Genomic DNA, 12,062 nt, shown 5'->3' with positions numbered 1-12,062 from the left:
CCTTCCTGCGATGCATCATTTTATGATGCACGTAATGGTGGAGAATGCTACAGTATATTCTACTGTAACCTTTGCTAACGTCAGGACTGTATATATGTGTATGCCATACAGAAACTTCTGGCCACTTGACAATAATAGTGTGGCTAAGTTATAATTATTGCCATGCTAAGGGATATAATTTAGCATGAATTAATGCACTCATAATGAATTGAGCTTGTGTGCACTGCCATGCAATGTACCTACTTTCAAGTTAGCTAATGTAGCTAGCAAAGTAAAGTCTCTGTCACGGTAACGATGAGAAGCTGCAGCTCGGATCACTTCGACCTGAAGGAAGAGCTATAAAATCTACATTTTATTATCCCCTCTCTTGCCTGGAAACAGACTTTATGAGCCTACTGTGTGTGCATTGGAACCTCAGAGGAACTTCTGATCAATTCTTGCATCATTTTTTTAACATTGCGTGGTAGGAGGAGCAAATATATATATTTATGTTTTGTTCAGAAGAAATCAAATTCGAGATCACATTAATCACGGGATCACAACACATATTTTTTTTTATAGCTGTCATTTTCTTATGTACCGTGGAGGGAGTGTGCTGCTTGAGATACAGCGAAGGAACACCAATTTTTCCATTTTGAACTCATTTAAAAATAAGGTTTAGTCGATATTTTTCATTCACTGTTTCTGGTTACAGCAAGCGATGGCCTATCCGCCCCCGTTCATTGCCACGGTAACGTGCACTGAAGAGCCTCGAAATGTTAACAGGTTTAATATCCTCTAATCTTTCAGATCTGAACAAAAAAGACAAGTAAAAACGTGTTTAATTAAGTGATCGTTCAACAATGGACGTGCGGAGCACAGAAACGCTAGAAACCTTCTCTGCTCTCAGTACCGTTTCTTCTGAGTACCAGCAGCTGATAAGTACTGCCTCGCTGTTAATGAAACTCATTCCACACTCCCGAACACCCCCTCCCCTCCCCTCCTCCCGCCCCCCCAACCCCCCCCCACCCGTGGGATATAATAATCCCTCTCCGAACAGCTTACTGTTATGCCTGGGTGGAATTTACAAAGATCGCTCTGTGCTAATTATTTCTCGTTAATTACGGACGACGTGCCGCAGATCTCGGCTGGAGTAATCACTTGTACTGTGACTTCGGATTTTAATAAAGTTCAGGCTCGTTGGAAATATTTTACACTTACAGGAGCAAAACGTATCTGGGCACCCCCTTTGGCCTGGAGCTGTTGTTCATGGATTGGGCTAGGCGTCTCGGTTCCAGTGAAGGCACATCTTAATACTGCAACATACAATCTCATTCGAGATGATTCTGTGCTTCCCCAGCAGTTTGGGGAAGGCCCTTTCCTGCTACAGCATGACAGTGCCCCCGGGCACACAGCGAGGTCCATATAGAAATGGTTTTTCAGTGTGGAAGAATTTGTCGGGGCAGCACAGAGCCCTGACCTCAACGCCATCCAAACCCTTTAGGGTCAATTGGGAAGTCAGCTGTGAGCCTGGCCTAATCGTCCAATCAGTGCCTGACCTCACTAAATTCCGGCTGAATGGAAGCAAATCCCTGCAGCATTGCTCCAACATCTCATACAAAGCCTTTTCAGAAGAGTGGATGTTATAGCAGCAACTGAACCAACTCCATATTAATGCCCATAATTTTTGATGAGATGTTGGATGTCAGGTGTCCAGAGGTGGACATTCCAGGGGTCAGAAAGTAAAAGTCCTGCCGTGTATTTCATCCACCCCTGAACTCGGCCAGCTGATTTAGCTCTACCTCCTGGCTGAATAATGGTGTTCATTAGCAAATCCAGGTGACTGGAACAAAATTCTGGGATGAACTTTTACTTTCTGAACCTGGATTGTCCACCTCTGCAGGTGTCCATATACTTTTGGCCATGTAGTGTATGCTTGCAGTGGCATAAAGTGAACAGAAAGGGAATTTTTTAATAAACATAACTGCTGTATGCCTCAGAATTCTGCTCTGGTGCATCAATACACTGTCTTTTGCAATTGTACTTACTAACATGAAAATCAGCAAGCAAGTTGAGGCCTTGTTCAATTTAGTAATACTTTCTTATTTGCTTTAAAAATGTAATCATACTTTACATTTCTCAGAAATCACTCAAAACATGAATACTGTAATTTAAAAATAATAATAAATTATTACAAAAATATACTGTTGGATGGAATTTGGGGCTACATATTGTCATGTTTTTTTGTTTGTTTGTTTGTTTGTTTGTTTTTTTTTTGGAGGGGGGGTGGGTTTCTGTGAAGAACCAGTATCTCCAGAGATGAATTTATCTGTTTTGTGTCAAATAAAGAAAATGTGATTTGGCCTTCAAAATTCATAGAGTAAACCAAAGTGCAACTGGGAGTTTTCCTTGGTTTTCCTCCAGAAAGCACAAAATTGGCAATCAACATGCTCTGTGATTTCCAGGAAAAAAGACACACAAAAAAACCCCTGAAGGATAGCACACAACAAAATGGCCAGCTCTAACAGAGCACAGGAGAGTCCAATAGGGACCATATCGTCAAGGGAAAATGACCACTCTGAGTTTAGGGTAGTTTGCAAATCAGCAATGCTTGTTGATGCATCATGTAGAGGTAAAGCCCCCAAAGGACATCAGCTGTCACTCTACCAAACAGGGTACAATCTCTTTAATATATAGTCAATATATACATGATTTTACATGTGAGGGTCATACAAGCTGGTTAAGTAGGTCAAAAAATGGGGTAAACATACATAGTCCAGTTTCTGGACAGTTTCTACCCTTTCTTAGTCCAGGGTACATAGTCCAGTTTCTTCAAAACAATCCTCAACACAGTTTTCCTGTTTTTCTTTTACTCTTGAGGTCAGATGTTTTTGTTTGTCCATTAGTCACCCGATTATGTAATTGTTTAGTTAAATGTTATCGCCGTACGAGTACAAGTCACCTCCTCTCATATTTTCCCACTCTCTTGTCATTCTGAAACATCATTCCGTTTGGTCTTCCGCAGATATGTACTCTGTAAGAGCTGATTTAACACTGAACGCGTTGCCATGACGTCCTACTGACGTCTAGCCCCCCCGCATTCCGCCAATTGCGGGCCTCTTCCTCTTAAGACAGGAAGTCTCTGTTGTCCTGGGTCTCTGTGTGCTCTGTGTGTCCTGTCGTCTCTGTGAGGCCACGTGAGGTGAAGCGAGATTAAGCCCCCCCACAGCCCCCCGTCCCAGCCTTTGTGAAACAGAGCACCTCTTCCTCACCCCCCTGTGCCAGCCTTGTGTGAAACAGAGCACCTCTTCCTCACCCCCCCCCCCCCCTTCCCAGCCTTGTGTGAAACAGAGCACCTCTTCCTCACCCCCCTGTCCGGCCCAGCCTTGTGTGAAACAGGCACCTCTTCCTCACCCCCGTGCCAGCCTTGTGTGAAACAGAGCACCTCCCCCCCCCCCCCCCGGAGAACGCCACCCTTCTCGTTGGGATGTAAATTCCAATAAATGTCACGGTGGCTTAGAGGATGTCTCCTCATCTACTCCTGGACCTGTGTGTCCTCCCTCCCTCCCTCCACAGGGCTGAATTTATGTCCGAGTCCGCTTTAGTAGCACTTCATAATAAAGGGAATGCACCGTAACTACAGTGCAAATAAAATATGCAATCGCTGCTGCATCGCACGGTTCTTATCACATCATCATACCAAAGCGTATCATGTGGGATTGGAGATTTTACAATCTAGTCATACATACTTACCCATAGCCTTGTACCCCAAACCCACTCTATCTCTACACATATGCATGTACTCAATAAACATGGTAACTAGTACACAGTAAAATGACTGGTGTTAATTCAATTCTAACAGAATACATATACAGAGTCCAGTCCATGTACTCTGTAAGAGATGATATAGCACTGAACATTTTACTGTATGAACAGTACATCTCACAGCATTTATACAATGGCCATCCCTGTTGGTAAGAAAAGAAAATCAGACAATTACCAGCTAAGAATATGTATATCATTTTAATGAAAGGAAATCCACGTTATTGTTTATAATATTTCCACAACTCTGTTCCCTGAAATGACCCAAAATGTTTTTTAAAAAGTGTGTTAGCACGAGAGGCTCACACGACTATTTAACCCCAATTTCTTATCCGGACCCTCCTCTGTGCATTTCCCAAATCCCTCTCGAATTCCTAACCGAATCAGCCTCTTCGTAGTTTGGGCTCCAGTTTTCTAGGCCAGGAGACTTTCCGTAAGTTCAAGGGCAAAACCTCCCGAAATGGAGGGAAGCAGTTGGGGATATTTTTGCGGCGTTTGATTGGTGGAACTGTGTCAGAGCTGCCCAATGCCGTGCCTGATACAGATCCGCTCAGAGTGCAGGCCAGAACATTCGTTTTGACAAGATGATCAGTGTTTTCCTCTTCAGAATGAATCTTTTTGGCTAAAGCCATTTTATTTTATTTTTTTGTTAAGATTAGATCTTAAATTTGCCAAGCCTGTTTACAAATGAGTGATTTCCTACGTTGTGCCTATTTTTTTTTGTTTGTTTGATTTTTTTCTCTCTTTCGGGTGGGTGTGTGCTTTTGATGGAATATTTATTTATGTTTCTCCACGGTAGTTATGAATGCTTTATATATTATCTAATGACTATATAGAGCATACCTTAAAATATGATGTCTATGGTTATTTGACATCAATAAATGTCAGTAAAGTGGGGGAAAAACAAAATTTTCAATTATACACTGTTGAGATGGTGCGATAAATGCATAAGTTGCCATTTTGATTTGATAAATTGTCTTTCTGCAACTATATATACATTGTAAGCGTTATTACGAGCTGAGGTTGATTCACTCATTCTACACATTACTGGCAAATTTAGATTATTAAATAATATTACAGGCAATCTATGGAAGGTGCGATAATGTGAAAGAAATGCGTTAACACTACGCCCACCTGAAATATTGATAATATCTTACTTTTGAACTCCGTTTGGAGGCAACGATGAATCACTTTTTCCGCGACTGATAATCACCTCCGTCCTAAAGTACTGTGGCCTTCATCTTTCATTTTCAATGATGAATTTAATAAAATGTGACAACTGTCGAGCTTCAGTGTCCATTTGTGACGATACGTAGGGCGCGTATAAAAATAATCACCATCTTTGCAATAAATGGACGTGCTAATTTAAAATGTAATCTTAAGCGCACGGTATGGCAGGGCGACTGGAATCCCATAAAGAGTTGCCTTTTTGAACATTAATTACACGGATCCTTTCGTTACAGGACGTGAAAAACAAGCTAATTTTGTTTTTATTTCCCCCCACAGGTACGAAGATAACCACCAGCCATGGATTTGCTGTCCTGCTCGTTGTTTACGGTGTGATGAAAGGTGCTTTTCTATAGTCCGGGCTGCCTCAGAACCCCAGTCCCTTACTTCTTCTGGTCTCGAAGAGAAAGAGGGAAAGAAATACCTGCTAATCCCGTGGACAGGTCTGCGTAGGGTCACCTTTGCCCCTCAGTACGTTTTTAATGACACTCGCGAGAAGCATCGTTTTCCGGGGGCAGGTTGCGCCAAGGAGTCACCGATCACAAAAATTTTAAGACCACGCGGCTCTTCAGTCACCGACTCCAGGAAATGCAGTCCAGCTTTCACTAAGTGTGTTCTTTTTTCCCGCCCCCCCAAAAAAAACTTTTTGAACTTTTTTGTGTCATTAACGTGAAGGTGTGAAAAATCGACTATACACACGCATTCTATTTAATCACATACGCATAAACGAACTGAGCTCGTTTGTACGATGTAATCAGCGATCACAAATTCCGATCTGTGTTCCTGCCGATGTATTCTGTGGTCATTGCTTTAACCGCATATATTTTTTTTGCTTGAGTGAATACTTGCCGAAATAAATGTAAAATACTTCTGTCTTTAAAAAAAAGAGTAATTTCTTTTTGTGTGTGTACAAGAGTAACTAAGTTATATACATTGCTATTTTAAAAAAAACCTGAAGTACAGGACATATTTTTGACTATAGAACCATGTAAAAATACAAAAAGCATAACAAAAGTATTCAGACCCTTGCAGGGAGTTTTTCGATTTTTCGATTATTATTTTTTTTATTATACATGTGCCCACCTTTTTACCTTCTTTTATTGGTCTAAATCTGTTGTCAGTCATTTTTCTCGATTGACAGGCATGGCGGTTTTCTGCATAGTACATTTCCAAGTGACTCCCAAAGTTTTATCCTGTGTCCCCATGCCGTGTTCCCTTTCTCCATGTCTTCTTGTTAGAGATGTAAATAAAGTGAAGCAAAAACAAACTTCGGAATATATCCGCGCTTGTTTGTGATCATTTAAACTGTGGCAGGCAGCGGCCCCGGAAGCCCTAATGGAGCAGCAGAATCAGCCGAGGACCAACCTGGCCCCTGACTGCTCCTTGATTACTCCGCCAATCAATTTAGTGTTAATCAAGGAAAATAAATGGAAGCAAACGGGTCAAAATCACTGATTTATTTAATGGTAAAATACCCCCTCACCCCATCCCCCAAGTCGATACAAAAACAGATACAAAAAAAAAAACTACCGACGGCAATGCACTGTTGGAATTCAGCATAACTGTGATGGGATTTCGCTTGCAGTGTTGAGGCATTGACTCATGCTGTTAGTAATGAATAAGGTAAGTGAACAAAAGTATTCTCAGGAATGTAAGCAACCCGCCCACTTTCCACCTGGTTATGAACCCTGTCTTGATACCTAGCGACCATTTTAACTTGCCATTAGCTGGTTTTTATAAGTTCCTGTAAAGTATCTAGTTTGTCTAATTGGCTTGTTTTGTTTTTTATGATGCCCTTGATCCCACATATCCAGATAAGGATGGTTATGACATATAGTTTATCAGCAAAGTCATGAGCCACTGCTTATAAAACTGGATGACAGCTTCCAGATCCACTCGCAATGTTTTGACATTATGGATCAGGCTACACCTCCAGCATGCTGCTTTTTTCCCAGCAAATTACTGTCATGTGAAGATAAATATTTCACATACATTAACTCTAAGACTTAGATATATTAATTAGAGGATCTGCCAAACCCTCTTTTAACCTTAAGGCTGAAATAATGCAATCTGTTTTCATTTAATATGTATGAGCTATTTATTTTTGGATTTGTTGGCACCAATTAAGTGCTCGTTATTTGCATAACCGCGAACAGAAAGACAAATGTACGAAAAGATTTAATGTAAATCTAAATCAGTGAAGGAGATTACAGTAACGATACCAATGCCTGTGACATCAGTGAAGAAGGTTTTTGAAGGGATTTATTTCTGTCTCGTCTACCTTTCTTGTTTCTAAGGAAATGCAGCTCGGAGGTTTTTTTTTTCCTCCTGAAATATAAAATTTCTCGGTTGGAAACGAAGCAGAAATATGGTTATTATAGGTGCTCCTCACAAAGCTCAATTTAACCCCAGAAGGCCTGAGGAGGATGTCTTTAAAACTGTGACATCTTATTGGAGTGCTTACGTCTCCAGGATACATTTAGACTACAGACACGGTTCCAGATGTAGTTTTATACAGTAAACAAGTGTATCGTTATGGAGTTTGCCATAATCGGGAAGTTACGAAAGTTATGATTTTTTTCCAAACGTGTCGTGGTAAATTTGACTATTTTTGACTACAGAACCATGAAGGGAGTTTTTCTGTTTTTTGATTCCATAGGAGCCCGTCTTTTGATCTCATTTGACTGGTCGCAGTCTGTTGTCAGTTATTTTGCTTGATTGAAAAGCATGGTGGTTTTATGAATAGTACATTTCCAAGTGCTTCATTTTGTTATTATTTTGCATGCTTTTAGGTCATATAAATTAATGACTAGTAGTGTGTGCAATTGTGCATGAGTGTGTGTGTGTGTGTGTGTGTGTGGGGTGGGGGGGGGGGGGTAGTATCAGGAGAACAGAACACTGTGTGTACTGTCAGACTACACACACACACCTACACTATTCCGTAAGGGTCAAGTAATGCTTTCGCACGTATCGTACAGTAGATTGTGGAAAATTCTAGAAATATCCAACTTCACTTAGACGCTGCTTAGCCAGGCAGGCCTGCTGGTCCTTCGAGGGTTTGTGATAAATAGTTTATTGCAGAGTTTTCGCTTTCATGCTTTAGACAAGAAACTTATTATGAGCAGGGAGACTAATCAACCTAGCAGGCCTCTGGCTCAAATAAATCTCCTCCCTCACTAATTTGGCCCTGTTACAGATTCACAGATTCCATAACTCACACCCGAGCAGTTGGCTGCAGAACTTCTTCATACGCTCCAATATTGAGGAACTGGTATGATGGAACCAATGAACCCGCAGGCCATTTAGCATTATCTGTACGTACAGCGAACATTAGCAAAAAACTATCTGCCTTGCAGTCTGAAAAACGAAAACATTATTGATTGAGCAGGAGACCTGAGGACGGGGGGGGGTGGGGGGGGGTAGGGGGGCTAGGGGGGGTGTGGTGGCGCAGTGGTTAGCACCGTTGCCGCTGCGCGATGGAGATTCGGGAGCTCGAGGCCCAGCTAGCCGTCCTCCCTGCATGGGGTCTGCGTTTTCTCTCTCCGTGTTCGCATGGGCTTCCTCCCACAGCCGAAGACAGGCCACCCAGGGACTGGAGATGAAAAACAAGCTGTTTGGGCTAAACTCACAGAGCTGTTATTAATGTGCACTGACCCTGTCAAATAAACTAACGGTTTCTTTTTTTTTTTAAATGGTGGAAGTTGGAATGCCATTTTCCTCTCCTCTCCATTTGTAAAGCTAGGAGGGCACTCCCAGTACTGTAACTACTCCTGGTTTCTAGAAGAAAAAAAAAAGGATGTATTTTTGAATTCACTGAATTTGCCGTCTAATTCGACCGGTCAAGCAGCGCATTTATATTTGGGTGTCAGAATTGACCCTTAATTCTGTCATGATCACTTGTCATGTGCTGTTGAGAATATCAAGATGCATTTAATGTCAATTAAGTTTGGAATGTTAAATGGAAAACATTACTTCATATTTTTATTTCTAACAAATATTTATGTTGTGATATATTGACTCCTTATTGTAACTTAAATTAAAATAAAACACAGAAATGATATAAGAATTAGAGGCCATTCTTTTTCTCTTTTGTGTCTTTGTTTTTTCTGTTACAATATTATAAAAATGGAATAAAAACATTTCTCACAACAACAAAAAGAAAACAAACAATTGCATTAATGGAAGCTTTTTATTACCAAAGAGCAAACAATGTTGACACTCCGTAGAAAATTATATTTCGATTACACTTTGACTTTTATTTTTCATACAGTGGCATTTATTATACCCAGCATGTGGGTTGCTACAAAATTGATTTTTTTTAAGACAATGAAGAATGTAGACATGATGGTGCGCCACTTCTGGTGATGTTTTTTTTATTTATTTATTAGTTGTTGTTGTTGTTGTTGTTGTTATTGTATTTTTCTAGTTATATTCAAATGGTCACACTGCACAATGCCATCAAAACAGAATCACTTCGGTGTTATCTGCCAAACCCCCCCCATCCACCCCCCCATCCACCCCCCCTCACCCCCCCCACCCCAGTCTTCCGCACCATTGTGCTCTGGAATAACTCAGCCTGTTCCTCCGTCAGACGCCAGCTCGTCCTTGTCCGATGGCGTCTTCGTCTGCACCCGGGAGACGATCAATGGGTCGAGGGAACAGAATCAAGGCCGTCGGCCCGGGGGGGGGGGGGGGGGGATCGGTCTGGCCTGTTTTTTATTTTATTATTATTCTTCTTTTTTACGGTTTTTATATTTACATACACAGCTCCTCGCCCGGGCGTCGCAGTTCTTTACGGCGGGTGTAAAAATGGCGGCGGAGGTAACTCATCTCGGTCAGCGCCAGTGCGTCCGTTGCCAGAGTTTTACAATCGCACGCGCTCACATATTTCCTTTTGGCCGGTATCAAAGTTCTTTACGGGGGGACGTCGCGGTGGAGGCGACGGCGGCGGAGGTAACTCATTTCAGTCACATCCAGCGTGTCCTTCATCCAGAGGCATAATCCTGTTGCTCATTCCGATTGCTTATTTTATCCGTCCTTGTCTCCTCGGTCCTCGCCTGAACCTGGAAAATCGATCGAGGGCCGCCATCTTCAAGGACCTTCCAACCCACTAAAAGTCCTTGAAGTCCTGAAGGAGCCAGGAGCCAGGAGGCTTCCAAAGGACGCTTGAGCAAGGAAACTCAAGTACACCCATTTTGCGAAAGTTTTATTTTTTAAATAACCTGCAGATCCACCTCTCCCTGTCTGCCACATTTGTAATTCACATGGCTTCGAACTCACGCTTGACTGAACAAGAACTTTTCCATTTGCCTAATACTCATTTTCTTGTTTCCTCCATCCTCGCATCCTTTCCTCGCATCCTCTGTTGTTGGGGGCGGGGGGGGGGGGGGGGGGGGGGGGGAGGAAGGATGCAAGGAAAGCATGCGAGGAGGTAAAATAATTAGATATAATCATAATTATAAATATAATAAGGCGATAATTTTGAATGAGCCCTCGGTCATACGCTGGGGAACCCTGCTGAGTACCCCCCATGGTGCTGGAAGCGGCACCCAGACTGGAGGAGGCAGCTTTTTAAGGATTAAATGTGTTGATGAATGCTGTCGAATGACTGTGGGGGATTTTTAATATTCCATAATATTCCATTGAGGACCATGTTGGAAACAAGTGCGGAACACTTTTTAACATGTTATCCTCTGGACTGTACAATGTGTACATATTTTAACCCAAGAAATGAAATCAATCAAACAATCACTTTGAAAATAATTTATTCCCCAACTTCACACTCCTCAATTTTTTAATACAATTAGTTGAATATGAATCAAATAAATACATTTATAATTATTCAATTTGGCCCATGGAGTTCTACAGTGTACAGTACCAAATCTATACGATTTCAAGTAATCTTTCAGTTATATGTGGTTCAGTTGAACATAGTTGTGCAAATTAAATTTGACTGGCAAATATAGACAAGAGGTCATTGTTATTTATGGGTCTTCTGGCTTCACAGATCAATTAAAAAATAGAAGGGAAAAAAATCTTTGTGCTTTTTGCTCTCCAAAGTCATACACAAATTGCATTATGATTAGACTGGAACATGGCCAATATTTTGAAGGGGGAAAAAAACTCCCATTTTCGCATTCATCCAAAAAGAACTGAAGCTTCTACATGGGCACCCATATTCCGTTTCTAGTTGAATAAATTTCGTAGTTGCATGGATTCTGTCATCTCCTGCTTACGGTTCATCTTACTGCGTTTTACTGCTGAGTGGCTGTTTAATGCATCTTCTGACGTAACGTAATCTTTGGTAAAAAAAAAAAAAAATATATATATATATATATATAAATTGTATTTAGGCATCGAGGGCTTCTGATGTAGTGGATTATAAAAACGTTGATTGGAAAACACGCTGGCGGTACGCAGTTTGACGGCCGGCTACGCATTTGCGCGAGACACTTTGCCATCCAGACACGGGCGATTTCGTCTCGCGGTGATAATCGTGTCACGTCGCGGCGGCCGATAAAAAGCAAACAGAGGCGGAGCGGATGAAAGAAAGGGACTCGCGCGCCCGAGAGAGAGGTTAAGACGCTCCGAAATTGAAATCTAGCTGTGAAGACAAGTCCGTTCTCCGCGTGCAGGAAGAGGCATCGTTGTCATCATTTTCTTTTTCTTTTTTGGCTCAACGACGGTCCCTGGAATTTTTAAATTAGGACGAGCTCTGAATCTGAAACATTGACAAAAAGGGCATGTAGAGAGACAAAAAAGGAAACTGATCAAAACTTCCTCTTTCCTCTGAACAAGCTAAGGTCGGTGATTGATCCCAGAGTGAGAAAATGCATCTTAAAATGGATGCAAGTGCATCCTAATCTTCCATAGTGTAGGGAAAACCCAGATAAATTATCTTGTGCAAGAACAAACTTTTCTAAATTGTACTAGAAGTCAGTGTACCCTCGGTAGGTCAAGCGCAGAGTTAATATATGGAGTTAAAATATTTTGTTCAAGTGGAAAGTACACCATGTACTTTTCCCATCTTAAAT

General features: G+C 41.6%; 1 protein-coding gene across 1 annotated transcript in view; it reads left to right on the top strand.

Moving 5' to 3' along the window:
* Nucleotides 1-6,295, top strand: part of LOC135260670 (V-set and transmembrane domain-containing protein 2A-like) — a 24,829-nt gene extending 18,534 nt beyond the window's left edge. Inside the window, exon 5 of the mRNA XM_064346103.1 lies at nt 5,308-6,295. Coding sequence (XP_064202173.1) covers nt 5,308-5,384 — 77 coding nt within the window. The 3' untranslated portion in view covers nt 5,385-6,295. The remainder of the gene's footprint in view (nt 1-5,307) is intronic.
* Nucleotides 6,296-12,062: the final 5,767 nt, after the last annotated feature.

The sequence above is a fragment of the Anguilla rostrata genome, chromosome 8 (genome assembly GCF_018555375.3).
Source record: "Anguilla rostrata isolate EN2019 chromosome 8, ASM1855537v3, whole genome shotgun sequence".
Lineage (NCBI taxonomy): Eukaryota > Metazoa > Chordata > Actinopteri > Anguilliformes > Anguillidae > Anguilla > Anguilla rostrata.
Note: the sequence above shows the minus strand (reverse complement) of the source record. Positions and strands in the feature narration are given on the sequence as shown.